Here is a 20,348-nt window from a genome sequence, read left to right as displayed (position 1 = left end):
ATTTACCAGATTCAAGTAGGGCATTTCATTGTATCCACACACAATTACACAGTTCCCCGTGAACCTGTTATGTTCAAGACAACATTCTTGTAATTCCAATTATTGTATTTTTTTGTCTTTGGAAAGGAAAGTTTCCAGAAGATTTCCCCAAACTTGTCACCAAATCATTGGCATCCATTTTCCCCTTTTCTTCGGTACAATTCTGTAGACTGTCTTATAAAGAAGCTTTCTGCATAACATGTATGACGTCACTGGCTGCATCTTTTTAGTCTCCTTCATATTTGCTTTTCCTTGACATTGAAGTGTTTTAGTTCCCGAGGGTTCTGTGCTGATGCTTCCCGTATGTTCTCCCTGTCTACCTTACAACTGGTTTGGATCACTCTGCATTATGACCTGCCTCTGTGACCGATTTAATACTATTATTAGATATTTCATTAGGAAACCATAGTTGATATATTTAAAAACAGAACTTTTGGTCCTTCCTAAAATGTACCAAAAATGTATATTTGCTTATATGGAAAACCTGACTCACATCCACTTTCTGCACCTTCCCCGATGCTTTGCCTCCATTACACCTCACCTCTAGACACATTCATTGGTCCTATTAATTTTGCCTATAAAATGTCCTCCAAGATAAAGATTTTTCTCCATCCTTTCTTCCTGTTCTAAGGGACCATCAATTCTAAAGTGGCCCATTTTAGAAGCTTGGTACTGGCTTTCAAATTTTCGATTATTATGTCCTACAGACTAGCCTTCCCTCTGATGCCAAATTGATGTTTAAAACAAAATGTATAAATTAGAATTAGGCATTTGACCTAGCAGTTAATATGCCTGTTGGGCATCTTTATCTGGTATCAGAGTGCTTGGACATAGATTCCAGCTTCACGCTAGGGCAGAGCCAAGGAAGCAGCAGACAGGAGCTGAAGTAGCTGGATCCCTGCCAGCACCTGTCACATTGGGTTCCTCAGTTTGCTTTGGGTTGGCCCAGCCCCTGCTATGGCAAGCATTCGGAGCACCAACCAATGGTGGCTGTCTTTGTCTTTGTCTCCTCTGCCTTCAAATATTGATTTCTACCCTACACCTCTCTAAAAAGTATCTTAAGGAAAATGTTTTTGTTTTTGTTTTTCTCCAAAGCAGGGCAATCTCGCCTTTGTTGTTGTGCTTGGTTTTTCTTTTCTCAGGAATATTTTCACATTTATTTATTTTTTTTTAAGTGACTGGATTTTTATCATTTTCCATTTATCAACTCCTGTGTTATTTCCTTTAGTGTGCCTTATCTGAAGCAGCTCTTTTTTCTGCCTTTGACAGAGATTAGTAAGCTTTGGCTGTAAAAGGTCAAATAGTAGATAGTTTGACATGATACTTCTGAAGATCTTCATCGGGCTTAACAGCCATGCAAAGTAGCCTGAAGCAGCCATAGAATGTGTGAAGAAGTGGGCATAACTGTGTTCTTATAAACTTGCATTTGTGGCTTATAGAAGTGTTTTCTTACAGTTAATCTATAATGCCACTTTGCTAACATTCTCTTAAAATGTCTTACTCATTACTTTTGTGCTTTTCTGCTTCTCACATGTAATTTGTAATTGTAATTGTATTTGACTTCTCGTTTCCAGTTCCATGTGAGTGCATGTAATTGCAAGCAGTACACTGAAGTGTGATGAATTGAAAAGATGAATCTTGGAGACAATGTATATATGTACATGTATATTTATTTATTTATATTTAGGATTTCCCTTAGGAATCTGCTTGTCATCTATTGTTAATTCCTCATATTTGTTTTAAAAAATTTAATTGTATGGCAGGGAGACAGAAAAACATAGAGGTCTTTCATCTGCTGCCCACTTCTCGAATGACTGTAATACCCGTGACTCACTCAGGTCAAATACCTGCTACCAATACATTATAGACTGGATTTTTTCTGCAATGCATATACCCAAAGTTATACAAAGTTAAATGATTAAACAAGCACTTTGTATCTATTAAATTATTGTGTATGTTTACTATTATTGATAGAATGAGATTTTTCACGTTTTTACTTCAAGTCAAACTGATTCAAGTAAAAATGTCAATTTTTGAAATCTTTATTTTTATATATATTTTTTTCAATCTATAGAATTAGAATTTGGAATCTCAAATAATGTCAGCTTCATATTCAGCTTAAAGCTCAGTAGCCTTTCACAGATATAGAGCAAGCAGCAAAGAAGATAGATACTTTTTAAAATCCATTCTATTTAATTTATAGGTTTTATTTTAAGATACAATTGGAAAATAATTGCCAAAGCCTGTTTGTCTTGAATTTTTCAGAAGTGTTTTGCGGATTTTTAACTAAACCACTTAAGAGATAACTGTATCCTTTATAGTTGTTTTAACATCTGGGCTTCATCTGTGAAATCAAAGGTTTGGTTCTTTTGTGGCTTCTGTGGTTTCTAGTTAAGCAACTAAATGTAGTTATTTGCACATATAACTACTATTAAAAGACTTTCAAGCAATTGTTTTTTATTGAATCATGCCCCCTTTTTAAGTTATGTACATTAAAGGGAGTTTGAGAGAAAGATCTTATATCTGTTGGTTCACTTTTTAAATGCCCATAACAGCCAGGACTGGACCAGAGTGACAGAGGGAGCCTTTAGGGCTCCTTGAGCCTTCCATAGAGCTCATTGCCAGGACATGGAGCCAGGAGGAGTGCTGAGACCGGAACACATCACTTCAAAACAGGATGTGGGCATCCCGAGTAGTATCTTTTTAAAAGTATATTTTTGCTTATTTATATAAAGCCAGTGAATTTCACAGCAAACCTTTAGGAGCACAATGACAGTTCTACCGTACCCTCCCTGCCTCCATGCTGCTCAAGTTCCCCACCTACACTGCTCCTTTAATTTTTTTTTTTTTGTAAATTTTCACAATAGCATATTTTCAGTTCACTTCTCAATCACAGGCTTAAGGCTCAATTGGTAAGAACTCAACAAATACCAAGTTGATAAAAATAAAACAAAACAACAAAACCCTTACTGTTCATCAGAAGTATGGGCAAAGGCTATAAAGAATAATCAAGGGCCTGGCGTGGTGGCCTAGTGGCTAACGTCCTCACCTTGCATGTGCCGGGATCCCATATGGGCACTGGTTCTAATCCTGGCAGCCCCCTTCCCATCCAGCTCCTGCTGGTGGCCTGAGAAAGCAATTGAAGATGGCCCAAAGCCTTGGGGCCCTGCACCCATATGGGAGACTTGGACAAGGCTTCTGGCTTCAGCTCAGCACAGCTCTGGCCGTTGGGGTCATATGGGGAGTGAATCAATGGACAGAGGATCTTCCTGTCTCTCCTCCTCTCTGTATATCTGACTTTCAACTAAAATAAATCTTTAAAAAAAAGGAATAATCAAATCTCCAGGTTTCACACTCACTCATATAGGTTATATTTTTCTATTTAACGTATTAGTTATGACAAATCAGGGAAGACATGATTTTTTATTTGAAGTAGCTTGTGAGTAATGGTTTCCAGTTACTTTCATTTTGTTGTGAAACATAGGATTTCCTTCTTTTGAATGGCAAAATAGTATTTCCTAGTGTGTGTATGCCACATATTATGCTAATGACTCACCCATAGTCTTAATATTTTAGCATGCAAATTCTGTTTAGATTGTGTAAATTATGAAAATTTAAAATATGCTGGATAGTATGGTGTACATGCTCTTATTGTAACTGGGAATTATGTATTGAGGGAAGATAGCAGATTCAGGAAGAGAGGCATGGGGAAAGACTGCCAGAGTCAGAGTCACGGGTGACATTTCCTGGTATAGAATATGATGGACCACAAACTGGGCTTAGGCTTAGGGGATTGTAGCAGGTGGTTCTGGGAGAGGAGCACTTCTGTTTCTCATATTGGCAAAATATGACATTTCTCCAACTTAAAAAATGAGCCCCTGGTCCTTTCTCTGTATTTTTCAATAATACAATAAATTATTTAAATGTTTTTATTATCAGTCATGATTTGTTGACACAGTCATGGGGAAATGTATTGATATTGCATAAAAAGTATTTTGGGGGGTTGGGAGTTAGTGCCTGCAATTAAGAAACATGAATAACTTAATGCAGGATCCAGGTTCAGTGCCCAGCTTTTGGCTTCATGTTTTTGCTAATATAGAAGCTGGAAAGTGGCAGAGGTGGCTCAGGGCTTTTGGTTGCTGCCATGTAATGGGGAAACATGGATTTAGTTCTGGCTCCCAGCTTTAGCCCCTGCTCCTCTGGGCACTGGGAAGGAACCCCAGTAAGGAGCTCTCCTGCTGTGTTTCCTACTCTTCTCTCTGTATCTCTGCCCCTTGAATAAGTAAATAGATAAATCCAAATGTGACTTATTTTCAGATTACATACATTTGCATAAACTTAAGTCCTCTAAATGTTAGCATCTCATGTTCTTTCCTTAATTAAGTTCAGAGCATGTTTCATATTAAAGTGCCAGGTAATCATTCAGTTGTAACCCCTTGTTAAGTAGAAAACTGTGCAGTTGCCTTCTGGAAGGCTTCACTCTAAGCAGTCTAACAATTTTGTTTATTTTGTTTTTTGAAAGTTGAGAGAAGGAATCAGCATGTGTGTGTACATGTGCCCAGTGTCTTCCATCTGCCAATTTATTCTCTAAATGTCTGCAGCTGCCAGGGCTGGGCTAGGTTGAAACTGAGAGTCTGAAATTCCAGCTGAGTCTCCTTACACAGGTTACAGAGACCCCATTACTTGAACTATTACCTTCTGCCATCCGGGGTACACATTAGTAGGAAATGAGTTAAAAGTACAGCCTGAACTAGAATCTGGACACTTTCACATGGGACGCGGTCATGCAGAGTGGTGTGTTAGCCCTGCACCAGTGCCTGCCCCTCTAAGATGCATTAAATAGAACATTTAATGTACATCTACACTTATTGGTCACAGTTCACACTGACCAAATATTGCTTTTATTGGTCATTTATTTTTTTAACTCAAAAAAATTTTATATTAGAGGGATCAAATTTCGTGTATTTTCATATATACAGTTTTTATTATTCCTGTTTTTTTCCCATGATACAGTTTGGCAGGTATAGTGATTCTCTGCCCTTCTCCCGCACTGTATTGCTCCCGCACTGTATTGCTCTGTAGTGTTACAATAATATAGTCATATATTCTGTTTTAAGAGCATCACATTTACCACCCTATTGTACCATTCTCCCTCCCTCACTCCTCCTGCTTTCCTTCTTTTTAATTTTCACAGTGATGTACTTCCAGTATTTTTCATAATCATAATGTTAACCATTCGCTAAAGACTACAAAGTACGCACTGAATAATATACCTACTAACTTTGTTTAAGAATTTTGGCTTATTATCATTTTTAAGCCCAACTGATATTGGTATTGATCATTAGCAAATATTGTACTGATCAGTTTCTTTCAATGATAGTAAGAATAAATAAGATATAAGTTAGGCTTGAATGGCTGTCTAATGATTTGGTGGGCGTGTTTGTGGCAGAGGCTGCAGCCCGCAGCACAGTGGCGGAAATTGCCTGGGCCTCTGTCCTGAGTTGTTCAGACGTCCCGTCTCTCGGCCGTATCCTGCAAGAATCGTACGGTTCTTTCTCCTTAGTGATTAGTTCCAACCTTGAAACAATAAATGCAGTTTTGCTAGTTTGTCAGAATAGTTTTGAAGTGCTTCCTTTTCCTAAGCATTACTTTTCAAAAGATTCTGAATACACAGTATCTTCCCCCAAGTTGAAGCCCTATCTTAACTCTTATGACCTATTGGCCAGTGTTATTACTGTCTTTTCCGAACACCTTACTTATCTGCTAACCAGAGCACTACGTTCTGGATGCCTTTGTCTCCTGGTCCTCCCTAAGTCATCTCATTTGCTGATTTCTGCTTAGCACTTCATCATTGAACATTGGTGTTTCTTAGAACTCATCCCTTGGGCCTCTTACTTATCTACAGTGTGACTTATTGCCCTCCAGTGTATAAATTACACTTAAATAGCCATGAATTATGTACTGTTGTCTGATAAATGTGCTCCCGAATTTGGATATGCGGATATTCTTTTTGCGGTGACTTCCACACGCATCCCTGTGTCTTGGAATGCTTCTCCACTGTTCTCTCTCGTCTGCTTTAGTGAGAAAGACTCTAAGAATCACAGTGGAAGTTTTTCTTGCTTTAAAGTTTTATACTTTTTTTTTTCTGCCTGAAATACATTTTTATGGTGAACATCATAGTTTATTCTCATACGGTCTTTGTTGTTTAAGAATTCCTTCTCAAAATTATAAATTTACTCCTACCTTAAATAGTTTATTATTCTCCAAAAGCTGAAGCCATCCAAAAATGCTATTTTATTAACTTATAATATCAATGCAACAGAATATAAGTTACAGTAGGACATTTTTATCTTTCGTGGCTGTATCTTCAGTGTCTAGGATAACATGGGTTTCTTGAGTTTTCCTCTGCATTTCTGACAGATGAAAATTGGAAAAATAATTGTTTGCATAGTATTCATCACATGTACAAATTAAATGATATTCAAAAGTCTGAGAAATACGGAATAGATATTATGGTGTTTGGCATATTATTTATATTGTTTTTTTGAGATGCCTACATCTTGTACTGGACGTGTCTGGGTTCATGTCATGGCCCTGGTCTAAATCCCAGCTTGCTGCTAGTGCACAGCTTGGGAGGATAAGTAGTGGCTGGAATGGCTGGGTTCCCGCCCCCCCCAGCAGGGGGTGCTGTTTTCCTTTTGTGTTCCTGGCTTCTGAATGGTCAAGTCCCAGCTAGGGTGGGAACTTAGAGGAATTTACCGGGTGTTAGGAGGTCTCTGTCCATAATATATAATAAGGTTGTAAATGGCTGTTGATGTTATGTTGGGGCTTTTAATTGATTGGGATGATACTTTGCTGGCTTTACCTTCAGACCAGAGATGGTCTCACCAAGAAATCGTTGAACCCACTAGGATAATAAGATGCTGGACTTTATGCTTGGTAAATACTTTCAATGAAAGAGCCTCAACTGAATTTGAACTGTGGTAATGCAGCAAGGTGGAGAAATCCACCATGGGGAGAGGGTTCGGGGAGGGGTGGGGGGAATCCCAGTGCCCATAACACTGTGTCACATAATGCAATGTAATTAATTAAAAAAAAATATATATATAATGCATAAACTTACAAGGACTTATAGTAACTGTTTTTTTATCATTAAAGTTCATTTTCAGTGATTCTGCTTTTATTTTTATAGAAAAATGTCTCTTCCTATGAAATTTTAATTGAAAAAAATGCACCAAATGTTAGATAGTTCCATTTGTAAAATTACGGATGAATTTTATACTGTGACTTTTGCTTAGTTTGAAGAATGGTGCTTCTGCCATACTTTTATACTAACAACAAAAATAATACAGTGTTTAAGGATTTCTTCTAGGTTGTATTTGACTTTTTGTTGCTTTTGATGATAAATATATTTTTTAATCAGCCTTTCAAGGGCAACTAATATGCAGTGATAATGATTTTCAACTACTGGTATGAAATACATATTTTCACATAAAGTGTTTTCACACAGTTTTTAAAATGTGTATCTGGATTTTGCATTTTTCCTACCCCCCACAGACAGCCTTCTGATTGACTATCAGTTTACCTTCAGCTTATTGCAGGAAGATGATCGCCACCACACTGCCATCAACTTCATAGCAAACCCAGAGCAGGTGAGAAGGATCGCTGACTTTTCTCATATTGTCATATGAGTTTCACTTTAGTCACTTGTCATTTTGACTTTACCGAAGAATCGTCACACAATTTGGCTTTTGTAGAAAAGATTCATCTTGTGCATTTTTTTTCATAAGTGCAGATCCTTTTATTCCAAAGAATTTGTTTAATTTGATGTTTCCCTTTTTTCGTTAACAGTTAGGTCTTGTAAGCTACTATTACATTCATGCTCTTCATTAATTACATATTCTCTGTTATTTAAATATGAACCCTATGCATTCCAAACATGGCATGTTTCCCATATTTTTTTTGCTTTATACTATTCCATGGTGGTCAGTTTTCATTGTCTGTATTCTAAATATACTGCCTTATTTGAATTACATATATGCAGACTTCTTCATTATATCAGTGGTATTTTATAAACTTCTAAAGTTTAAAACTTTTGAAGATTAACTGTGAATATTAATATCAGCACATCAATTCATGAAAGCACTTAAAGATGCCCAAACTGTTTGAGAAGTCTATTTAAAAGTATTTATAACATTGTGTAAGCCCCATTAATTAAATATGCACCTGGAAATAGCCTCTGAAATTCATATGGATTATTGAGCATATTAATAACAAAACTGAGCATCTTAATTTTTTATGTGTTTTCTATATTTTTGACAACAAGCTTAGTTCCAAAACAATTGATTACTTTTACCCTGTGATTTCCAGTGAAACATTTCTTGGTTGAGTTTGTATGCAACATGTTCTTGTTGAAATTATTCATATCCAATCAAGTGTTCTAAATGACTGATTTTTATCATTGATTTGGATAAACAGTTTTATTAATTTTGAAACATCAAAAATCTTAATATAGTCATAGTACTGTATGCTTTAGCAATTCCTGGACAGAATTATCAGTAAGACAATGACCTGAAACAAGATAAAATATTTTTTTTAAGAAATTCATTCATTCTTATAAGAAATTGGGGAGGTCATTGCAGTTTCATTGTAGAGATAAGAAAGCCTATTTTCAGAAAGGCTGAGTAACTTTCACAGTGTCAGTCAGCATGACTGTCAAGGAGCAAATTTTGAATCTAAAGTTTTCTGATTCAATGGTGAACATTCTTTACTGTTTGTTTTTATTGGCTTCATAAAGTTGATTTGCTGGACATGAAATCATTATATCTGCATATAAAAATTTATATGCATCTATAACTGGCAAAAAAAAACACTTCTCGACTACTTGTGTGGCCTTATGTTCAAACTGTTAATTCTGTACTCATATCTTAAAAGAGAGGAGAGTCTCAAGAAGTTTGAAAACTTTGTGTGCATATTATAGAAGTTGAGCGATAGATTTATTGTTAGCTTTATGGCCACTTCAGGAGTGTAACTCTGGTAGAGACTCCTTCTTACTTGACTGTATTTATTTAAACTGAAGGCTTTTTTTACCCCCCTGTGGTTACTTTAGTTTGTCAGGTGCTCTTTCTGCAGCATCTTGAACACACTACCCCGCACAGTTGCAATGTGTGATTGATTTTCTGCATGTTCTAAATTACCATTCATTTTGAAGTAATATTTGCTTCCGTTATTTCAGCATGTAAGTTTGTTCCAGACTGTACATGTTATCCAATCAAGATGGCCGCCAAGCAGTCTGTCTTTTATGAATTCTTTCCTTTTCTAACCAGCAGGAAATCGTCTTTTCCTCAGTTACTCCCTAATACTGCATTTTGGGGAATGGGGAACTTCATTGCTTTAGATAGTTATCTTTTTGTTAAAAGCTGGTCAGAAAATTGCATGTGTTTTCTGTTTACTGATTTTTGTCATATTTTGAAAAGAATAGGAATACTTAGAAATTATTCTCTCTGTCTGTCTTGACTTGCCAGGCATCAAATAGCATTGTGGAATTTTCTGCACATCATTATCTATTTAAAAGCAAGCAGAACTAACTAAATATCTGAAGCTAAAAGTATTTACTATGATTGTTATTCTTTACCTCCTGAGCACTAAATAAATCTTTGCTTATTGGAGTGAGAGGGTCACAAATAACATATATAGAAAATTTTTAGATTTTCTTTTCCTTGAAACTAAATGTAAAGACTATCATTTGCTAATAAATAATAAGGGGCATGTTTTCTGACATAAAAATAAATTATTCAGCTGTCATCTCAATGGCTGTTTACATGGTGTGCTCTACTATTTTTCCAGACTGGATTTATATTTTTATCTGAAAGTTTTATTTTATATATTTTAAGTGTGTTTTCCATGCTTTTTTCCTAAAAAAAAAAAGTGCAATAATAGATTAGGTCACTAGCATAAAATATTTCAACAGAATAGTCTTAAATTGCTATAAATTTCTTAGAGCTTATAAAAACCTGAATCATTTAGATATAAGCGAAAGTATGAAGAGAATCAAAATATGAGTATTGAATTCTAGAAGCTTCTCATTTATATACAAAGACATAAGTTTAGTAGGAACATAAAAGACATACCTTAAGTCTACCTTTGAATGTATGATATAGTTTCAATAAAAAGTATACATGGCATCTGCTTATTCAGTTGAATATTTATATTTTGTATAGAGTTTGAGAAATGCATCATGGACGTCATTCAATCAGTAAAGTTAATTATGCTTATAAAGTGTAATTAGAATTTGTTAACCTTGGTGTTTTCTTTCTTGGTAGTCAAACAAAAATTTGGATATTTCGATCAATGCATCAAACAACTTTAATCTCAACATTACGTGGTCAGTTGGTTCAACAGGTAAAAATGATTTTGATGTCATGCCTTTCATATTTATTCCTGTGTGGAACTTGTTCTAATATAATCTTGTCCTGTCAATTTAAATAAATGAAAAATTTAAAAAAATTACATGCTGTGATTGCGCTGTTACCAAAGAATAGAGGGTAGGTGTTTGGCCTAGTAGTTGAGACACTGATTAGGATGCCCATGTCCCTCAATGGATTGCATGAGTTCAATTCTTGCTTCTTGCTTCTGGCTCCAGCTTCCTGCTGCTGGGACCCAGGTTGTTGGTAGTGACGATTTGAACAGTTGGGTTCCTGTCTCTGAACTGAAACCTGGGAAGAGTCCCTAGCTCGTAATTTCAGTGTCTGCCCAGCCCTGGAAATTGTGGACACCTAGGGAGTGAACAAACAGCGGATGGAAGCCCTCTCTGTCTCTCTCTCTCTCTCTCTGCCTCTCAAATAGGCAAATAAATATTTTTAAACATTAGCTGTAAAGTTCTTTCTTATTGTATTAAAATTGGATAGTAGATTATACATTGCTGAATTTTAAAAACTGACGGTGTTATTAAACATGATTTTAATTGACACATTCTTTCAATGCTAAATATTCTGAGATTTCAAGTTATTTACTGAATTATGTCCTTTTTTATATTAAACAGCAACACTATGCTGTGCATGCTAATGCGAGTAACATTTTGTCTATTGTTCTCAAACTTAAACATACATACCTACTTCCAAGTTTAAGTGCTAAGGAGTTTAAAGAAGCTACATAAAATGTGTCTAATATAAAGTCATACATTGTAATTTCCTTTCAAAAATATAAGAATTCTAGATCTATAATTTGAAATCTAAAATTGTATTCTCGTTCCTATATGTTTATGTCTTAGTACATTTTGATGCTTTCTAGTTTCTAATAACAAAGATTTTCTATTGCATTGATATATGAAAAGTTGTTTACTTTTTGTATAAAAATTTGTGGATTCTTAGAATTCCATTTTGATTTATGAGAACTATGTTATTCTTTTTTATATGTTGAATTGTGGGTATAGTGAATTCAGAAGTAGAGAAAGTTTTTTAAATCTATAACTTTTTATGCGTGAGAAATGGAAGATTCTACAGTAGTTGATAACATACTATAAAATCTAGGCACTGTAGCTATTAGAATTTATGAGAAATTGCCATATTATCATATAATTTATCATGACTAATAAAAATAAAATCATTGAACTGACAAGAACAGATAGTACAGTTGCTCTTAGCGAAAAAAACAAGAAGCAATGAAAAAAATCATTACATATAAAAAATTTAATAAATATTTATAAAATAGCTCCAGTTACTTTAAGGCAGTCATTTTAGTTTGCAAGAAATCACTTCAAGTTTCAGATTCCAGGATCAAATATCAGAAATTTTTATGTATAAAGTTGTTCATAATGTCTGTTTTATAAAAAAACATGCAAGGTAATTTTGGAATAGGATTTCAGTTGGAAGAATTCAATTACCCTGAATACTAATTCTCATTATTTTTTACTGCTCATTAAGAGAGAGGTCTTATTAGATTGTTGGGAATTCTTATTTCACTTGATTAACTTCAACAAATACTTACTGAGTTTCCAATGTACGTTTAACTAATTGAGTCTTTAGCTCAGGTTTTAAATTACGATTTCCTCCCAGTTTATTCTAAGTGATGGAGACTTAATTTGTGGTAAGACAAATTTGATTTTTCTTTTGTGATTAATTGAGACATGTGAGAACATGTTCTGACTAACTTGTTTTGAAAAGCCCTGGAGAAGTAAGGAAACCTTCTGGAGCCATGTATTCATGGCTGTTTCCAAAAGAGCTTATCAGGAGTGGCTGTAAACTTGGGCAGTTGCTTAGTTCTCCTATCATATGTTTTCATTTTAATAAACTAATGATAGTGCCTATGGGATAAAATTATTAAAAAATAACTATGTGCCAGTCGATAGTCATTTCAATTTCTCATTGGTAATATTTAAATAGATTTTTATATTAAATCCATTTGCAGTGTATATTTTGTCAAATTTATGTTTTGTCATTCAAAATAATAAACATGAGTCTATTATAATTCGTTTTTTTAAGTTAAAAAATTTTTATGTTTCATGATACAGTTCCATAGGCACAGGGATTTCCACTCCCACCTTCTCTCTTTTCCCTCCCCATCCCAATGTTCCACATGGTATTACAGTAGTATACAGTCTTTCAGCAACAGTCACAAGTCTATGCTTTTGCTATTTAAATGCATCATGACGTTATATGTAGACAACGGTAGAAAATCCAGCATCCTATTGTAAGCATAGTGTTTAACAGTTTCATTGGGAGTGTTCCATTTATTTGGAAGTAAAGATGCATGCTGCAGTGTATCTTCACTTCTCAGTATGCTAGTATCCATTAAATAGTTCCTCCAGATGAAGAAGGCATATACATGTTTACCTATATATAACTATTGGTTTTGTCCTTTGCATTAAGGTTGCCTTAAATCAGAGGTAACATAATATTTGCCTTTCTAGAATTGGCTGTTTCACTGGGCATAATGATCTTCAGTTGGCATCATTTTGTTGCAAATGATACAGTTTCATTCTTTTTTAATGACTGAGTAGTATTCCATGGAGTCGATGTTTCACAGTTTCTTTATCCTCTCCTCTTTGATACACATCTGGATTATTTCCACTTCTTTGCTATTGCAGATTGTGCTGCTGTAGATCACTTTCACATGCAGCTCATTTGCTTTGGATATATTCCTAGAGGTGGGAGAGCTTGGTCATATGGTAGATCAGTTTCCGGTTGTCTGAGAATTCTTTCTTCTGACTTCCATAGTGGTTGTACCAGCCCGCACTCCCACCAACAGTGGAGTAGGATACTTTCCTCCTCATATGATCACCAGCAGGTGGTTTTAGTAGATTTCCAGGTGTATATTAATCTCACTGGAGTTAGGTGGAACCTCATATGGTTTTTAATTGTATTCATGTGACAGCTAGGGAGCCTGAGCATTTTTTGTATGTTTATTGTTTTTAAAAGTACAATCTCATTTCCTTTGCTGATTTCCTCTCAGGGCTGTTTGTTTCTCTGTTGTTGGTATCAAAATTATGTTTTGATTAGAATAGAATAATTACAAAAATGAAGTTTAATCTTTTTTCTAAGAAAAGATAATTTTTTTCTCTGATTTGTGCACCTAATATAGAGTATAAGAAAACCTTAAATTTATATTAGGGAACTTGACATCTTGGGATTTGATTGATGTGTAAAGCCCTTGAGGTTATATTTTTGTGGAACAATGATCTTTTTACTTGTTGGACATTTTATTCAAGGGAACATTGAAAAGGTGATTATAGGACCCGGTGTTGTAGCCTGGTGGTTAAAGTCCTTGCCTTGCACGTGTTGGGATCCCATATAGGTGCCAGTTCTAATGCCGGAGACCAAAAAAATTGAAGAAATAGGAAAGAAGGCAGAAGGGATGGAAAAGTATCATTGTCTTCTAACTACATGAAATCTGTTGTTTTATTAATAAAAAGAAATAGCATATTTAAAAACTGTTTATTTGAAGAAGTGTGAGAATGAGAGAGAGCTTGCATCTGCTTTTTATTCCTCAGGTAGTTGCAACATTCAAGGCTATGCCAGGTGGAATCCTGGACTGGGAATTCTGTCCTTGGCTCTCCCATAGATAGGAGGCATGCTAGAATGATCTGTCGCTTGCTGAAGGTGTTTTTACGCAGCTGTGTTCCTAGTAGAGTGTGTAGAATTCAAACAGGCCCTGATGTTCAATGCTGGTTTGGCAAGTTTGCTGTACCACAGCTTTAGATTCTAATGTATCTTTTAAAATTAATAAACGTTTGTTTTCCCTAATTTCAATTGCATAAGTTTTGTTATTTACATTTTAGCTGGAACTATATCTGGGGAAGAGACTCCGATTGTTTCCAAGGCTAATATAAAGGAGTACCGGGACAGTTTTTCCTATGAGAAGTTTAATTTTAGAAACAATCCTAACATCACATTCTATGTGTATGTCAGCAACTTTTCCTGGCCGGTTAAGATACAGGTAAGTGTCGAAAATATTTATTTCTAATCATTAATGAATATTTTTATCATAGAAAGGACACTGTTTTTGTTTAAAATAAGTGCATGCATATTTGTATATAAGTATACATATACATACATATATATTCATTTTTAATTTAAACAATACTGAATTATGTACTTAAAGTATGCATGTGTGTGTGAAAATGGATATCTCCATAAATCCCTCTTACAGCTAATATTGAACCATTCGAAGAAAGTCTCAATTCATATTAAAAATACAGGAAAACTTTAAGTAAGTAGTATACTTGGGTGTGTTTTAAATGAGAGCAGACTGCTTTTTCTTACAAACAGCACTTTAATTATTTGCTGCAGAATCATATTTTTAACACACGCTGAACAAAGTTTAATCTTCCACTAGTTGTTTTGGATTAGTAGTCATTAGCTCTGATTTTTTTTAAGAGTCACAACCGTTCTTCCATGATTTCTTAATCTGTATTGTATCTATGTTGAATATTTGATTTTTTGTTACTATTAGTGGTAGAGTGCTGAAGACTTCATCTTTATTCTTTGGGCATATTTTGGATGTTCTTTCTATTTTGAAATAGGCAAGGTCTGTGTTAATTTAAGCTTTCCAAAGAGGAAAAACTCGTGTATTGCGGTGTCAGGATCGTTACTCAGTCCCTCGTCATTGATTAGATTACATCCACATTAGTTCACATATAGATTTTTTTGTGCTAACCCCGATCTAGCTGATTATATTTTTTTAATCTTTTAAAGATTTGCAGATAATTCTTTCCCATAATAAATTTCAGCTTAGACTACATGACTAGAAATGTTTGTAAGTTTCATTTATTTTAATTTCTATATGATCAGTGGTAGGAGAAGTAATTCATTTACAAAATAATCCGTGTTTGCTGGAAATATTTACTCTTAACTGTAAGGTTTATTTAACACTTAATTTAAGGTAATTATTCAACTGAGAAGCAAAGCCAGTAAATTCTGAAAGGTATATGTTTTAGGTATTGTTATGTAGATATTAGCTACGTTGTGGACATAGCAGATCACTTCTTGAAATGTTAAATATGTGGACTCTCTTTTGGCCAGTTTTTCTAGGTGAGAACATTGGGTTGTGTTTTTAGCTGTGTATAATCACATTATTTACATTTAGAGAAATATCCTGGTATTCTTGACTAATGACAATATGGTTGAATTAAGATACATTTCAAATGGTTATCTATTTTTCAGTATACATATACATTGTAAATATTGTAATCTTGTAAAGTGCATAAACCTTAGGCATGCAGCCAAACATGAATTTATGTGTGTGTGTGTGTTTCATATAAATAGACCTCAGACAAAAGATATATGTACTTCAGAAATTCAAGAAAACTCAACAAAACCCATTCTTGGTAAAAGGGACCCCAGAACTCTCATGATCACCCCCACATATTACATTGGTTTTAAGCATTGTGCGAATGTTTTGTATATGCTCACTCTTACTGAAGAAGGGGTATTTCATTCATTCTTTTATATATGTGAAGTCACCTTCATTTTATCTGTAATGAGGTTTCAATACTTCATCATATATATAGTATGAATATGCATGTATTTTTGTGATCAGCTGTTAAACATTTACATTGTTGTAGTGTTTGCCTTTTTTGAATGAAATTTGTATAAATATTATTACACTATACATAATACATTTTATTGGACCAGTGTACCCTTTTGTGTTTATTTAACCGAGAGTATAACTGCCAAGTAGAAATATACTCAACTTGAGTAAGAAATCACAGAATTTTTGCAACAATATCTGCTCATATTAAAAATAATCTCCAATATTTACAGCTGAATATGCTTCATTCTCACTCAAAGTTTGGTGTTATCAGTCTTACATTTTTTACTCATTCATTGATGTGTGTTATAGTATATTGCTATGAAGTTTTAATTTTTGTCAATTTGATTAAATTTTTCAAGTATTTATTTGTTTAATAGTTTTGGAGAAAGAGTGAGAGAGGCAGAAGGAGAAAGAGAAGAGAAAAAGAAATCACTCCAATGGTTCGCCCTCCAGATGGCCGCAGTTTGGATAAATTGATTAGTTAAGTTCCTTGTATTGGGGCTGGCAATGTGGCACAGCAGGTAAAGCTGCCACCTGTGAGCGTGGACACCGATTAGAATCCTTGGTGCTTAGCTTCCAGTCCAGCTCCCCGCTAGTGGTCTAGGATAAGCAGTGAAAAATGGCCCAAATGCTTGGGCCACTACCACACTTGTGGGAGACCTGGAGCTTCTTCTGGCTTTGGCCTGGCCCATCCCTGACTGTTAAGCCATTTGGGGAATGAACCAGCAGGTAGATAATTTCTCCCTTTATGCTGCCTTTCAAATAAATAAATTGATTTAGAGAAATGTGTTTGTATAACATGGCCTTTCAAACTTTTCTCAAACATGTATTGCAAATACCTTCCAGTAGGTGGCTTGCTTTTTTCACTCTTATTTATACATGAAAAATCAGTTCAGAATTCAGTAAGGCCAACTTATCAATACTTTATAATTAGTATTTACAGATTCATTCTTAGTTCTTGAATTACTAAGTGATGTTAGTTGGAAAACATTTTTTACAGTCCTGTGAATTTATTGTTTATATTGTTATTTCTTTTTAGTATGTTAGCATTTTACATTTGCAAGATATAAACAATTAGGCATATTTTATTGCAAGTGTCATAGTCTGAAGTGTTCTAATTGTTTTTTTATATTTTGTTTTTTGAAATTTGTCATCATTAATAATGCAATAAAACATGTTATAATTTTCCTAAATTTCCTTTGAAAATTCTTAATTATGCTTCCCCTACATTGATGCCAGTGAACTAATTGTATAATTCAAGTACTCAATTTGAGATGTTGGCGAAATAATAGGCAGATTTTACGAACCGTACACAGTGTGGGTTACCCATGTGGGTGACACGGAGCCGAGGGCCTGTGGCCATTGTTTGCTGTCTCTCAGGTGCACATTAACAGGAAGCTAGGTGGAAAGAGTAGCCTACACTTAAGCCAGAAATCTGTCATAGGATGCAGATGCCAAATTGGCGACTAAATGACTAAATGATAAACCTAAGATGACTATACAATTTAGATTTCATAAGTGTGTATTACTGTGGATTCCAGAAAGTTCCAGCTTCTGAGAAAGTTTACTACCCATAATTGAAAACTTAATAAATGTTAACTAGCTGCACAAATAAGAAAGTGCAAATTACCCAGCTCTCGCTGAAGTAGCCCATGCAGTCATGAGAAAAGAAAACTTTTGTGTAAAGGTAAACAATTTTTAGACAAAGTAAAAAATGACTGAGATACACAGAATCAGAAATGGGACACATGATAATAGATATCACATAGATGTAAAGGAATTTTAGAGAGAATTGTGAGCAGATTACATCACTACTAACAAATATACAAATTCCTGGACAACACAACAAATGATGAGCAAGTGTTAATACCTAAATAGAAGAATAATGAGAAACATAATTGAGATAGTAGTTGCAGTTTCTGCATTCAAATGAAACAGAAGAGTTCACTTCTCAACACCTAACATGTAATCAATTACTACTAATCTGCCTTGGCTTATTTAAAAAAAAAACATGGAAAAGGGTAAAATTATTGCAAGCTCCTATTAAGTCAACCATCTTTAGCTCAAGACTTAACAAAATAAGAAAGCCACTGGCCAGTATATTTTATGAACTGATTTGCAAAATTCCTCAACAAAATATCAACAAATTAAACCTAAAAGAACATTAAAAATATCATTCACTAAACAAGCTGTATTCACCCCAGAAATGCCAGGATAGTCCAACACACAAATCAAGAAACATAATGCACCACATCAATAGAATGAACTACGCATCTTATAATCTAGGACCAGTGTTGTACTGGACAGAATTAAGTTGATGCCTGCAATACTAGCGTCCCTTACGGGCTCAAGTTCCAATCCTACTTACCTTTCTTCTGATCCGGCTACCTACTAAATCATGTGAAAGAGCAGCAGAAGGTGGCTTAAATCCTTGAGCCTGTGCACCTGTGTATGAGATTAAAAATGAGTTCCAGATTCATCCTGGGCCATTATAGACATATGGCGACTGCAACAGCAGATAGAAGATCTCTTTCTTTGCCTTTCCCGCTTACTCTCTAACTCTTTCTTTCAATTAAGTAAGTAAGTAATTAAATCTTTTATAACATTTTAAAAAGCTGTGAGCTTGCCGAATACAGAAAAGACATTTGATAAAATATATGATGAAAACTTAGAAAAGTTAAGTGTTGGAGAAATGTGCCTCAACATAGTAAAGGCTGTAGATACCGAGCCAAGAACTGTCAGACTGAGTGGTGAAGTGGCAAAATCTTGTGTTTTTTTACTATCACCTATTGGGAGTGTTTTGGAAATTTTTAACTGTACTTGATACGTTGTTTCGCTTGTTTCCGTGCTGTTTAATGTATTTCCTTTTTCGCCTTTGTTCCTTATTTTGATTGGTTGGGTAAGTAGGGAGTCCATTTTGATGATTTTCTCTAAGAACTAGTGCTTTGGTTCATTGATCTTGTATATTCCGTTGGTCTTTATTTGGTTTATTTCCTCCCTTATTTTGATGATATTTTGTTTCCTGCTAATCTGCAGTTTGCTTTGCTATTGTTTTTCTAGCTCCTGTAGATATATGGTTAGCTCAATTACCTGGTGTTTTTCTAATTTCTTGACATAATCATTGACTGTAATGAATTTTCTCCTTAACACTGTATTAGTTGTGTCCCATAAGTTTTGATTTTTTTGTTAATGCCTACCTTAATTTATTCTGAGGCATTTTGACTTGTGGTCTCCAGTTTTACTCCGTAATAGTATGAGAATCTGAGAAGATTCGCAGTGTGTTAAGATGTTTTTTTTTTTATTTGAGGCTTGTTCTGTGCCCTATAATGTTATCAGTCCTTTTGAAAATTCATGTACTGATGAAAAAAAAAAAGTAGTGGAAGCCCTTGCTACAGCTATTAGGCAAGAAAGGGGAATTAAAAGAATTCAATTTGGAAACGAGGGATTAATATTGGAACTTATAGGATAAGTTAACAGGGTAGCAGGATACAAAATTAATGAACACAAATTGATGACCCATATTGCATACTCAAATATCTTCAAGGCTGAGAAAAAAACTTGTAAGGACTGTCTTCTTGGAATAAACCTAACCAAAAACAAGGAAGACCTCTATGATGAAAATTTTAAAGCATTAGAAAAATAAATAGAAGTCCTATTTCTAGATCTCCAGGATCAATACCATCAAAGTGTCTATATTATCAAAAGTAATATACAGATTCAATGCAACCCGAATCAGAATCCCTACAACATTCTTTCAGAAATACAAAAGATGATACAAAAGTTCATCTGGAATCACAAGAAGCCACAAATAGCCAAGGTTATCCTGAAGAATAAAATAATGCTGAAAGAATCACAATTCCAAAGCTAAAGACAAACTACAGGGAACTGGCACACAAACAGAATTTACAAAGAGCTTCAGAAATTCAGTGACAGCAAGACAAACAACCCTGTGAAGAAATAGGTGAAGGAAATGAATAGACATTTTTCAAAAGACAAAGTCATCTGGCTCATAGACGTAGGAAAAATTGCTTAGACTCCCTAGCTGTCAAGCAAATACAAATAAAAACCACAGGAATATGGTCAAGGTCTACACAATAATCAAATCACAAGGTTTCAATTTCACTACTATACATTAAGGTGTTTCCTTTGCATTAGCTACCAAAAGCCAGAGAAAAATATATTTGTTTTTTATTAGAAAAAAAACCCACTTATTATACCTGATTTTTAATTGCTCTTAAAAAAACATAATTATAATAACAACAGTAGAACTAGCAACCTGT

At 34.6% G+C, this 20,348-nt stretch overlaps 1 protein-coding gene across 1 annotated transcript in view; it reads left to right on the top strand.

The window, feature by feature from the left end:
• Positions 1-20,348, top strand: part of ATRNL1 (attractin like 1) — a 538,040-nt gene that overhangs the window by 195,814 nt on the left and 321,878 nt on the right. Inside the window, exons 22-24 of the mRNA XM_040992049.1 lie at positions 7,597-7,691; positions 10,362-10,440; positions 14,315-14,472. Coding sequence (XP_040847983.1) covers positions 7,597-7,691; positions 10,362-10,440; positions 14,315-14,472 — 332 coding nt within the window. The remainder of the gene's footprint in view (positions 1-7,596; positions 7,692-10,361; positions 10,441-14,314; positions 14,473-20,348) is intronic.

The sequence above is a fragment of the Ochotona curzoniae genome, unplaced genomic scaffold, assembly GCF_017591425.1.
Source record: "Ochotona curzoniae isolate NIBS_2020 unplaced genomic scaffold, NIBS_Ocur_1.0 contig_66, whole genome shotgun sequence".
Taxonomy (NCBI): domain Eukaryota; kingdom Metazoa; phylum Chordata; class Mammalia; order Lagomorpha; family Ochotonidae; genus Ochotona; species Ochotona curzoniae.
This window is presented reverse-complemented; position numbering and strand designations above follow the sequence as displayed.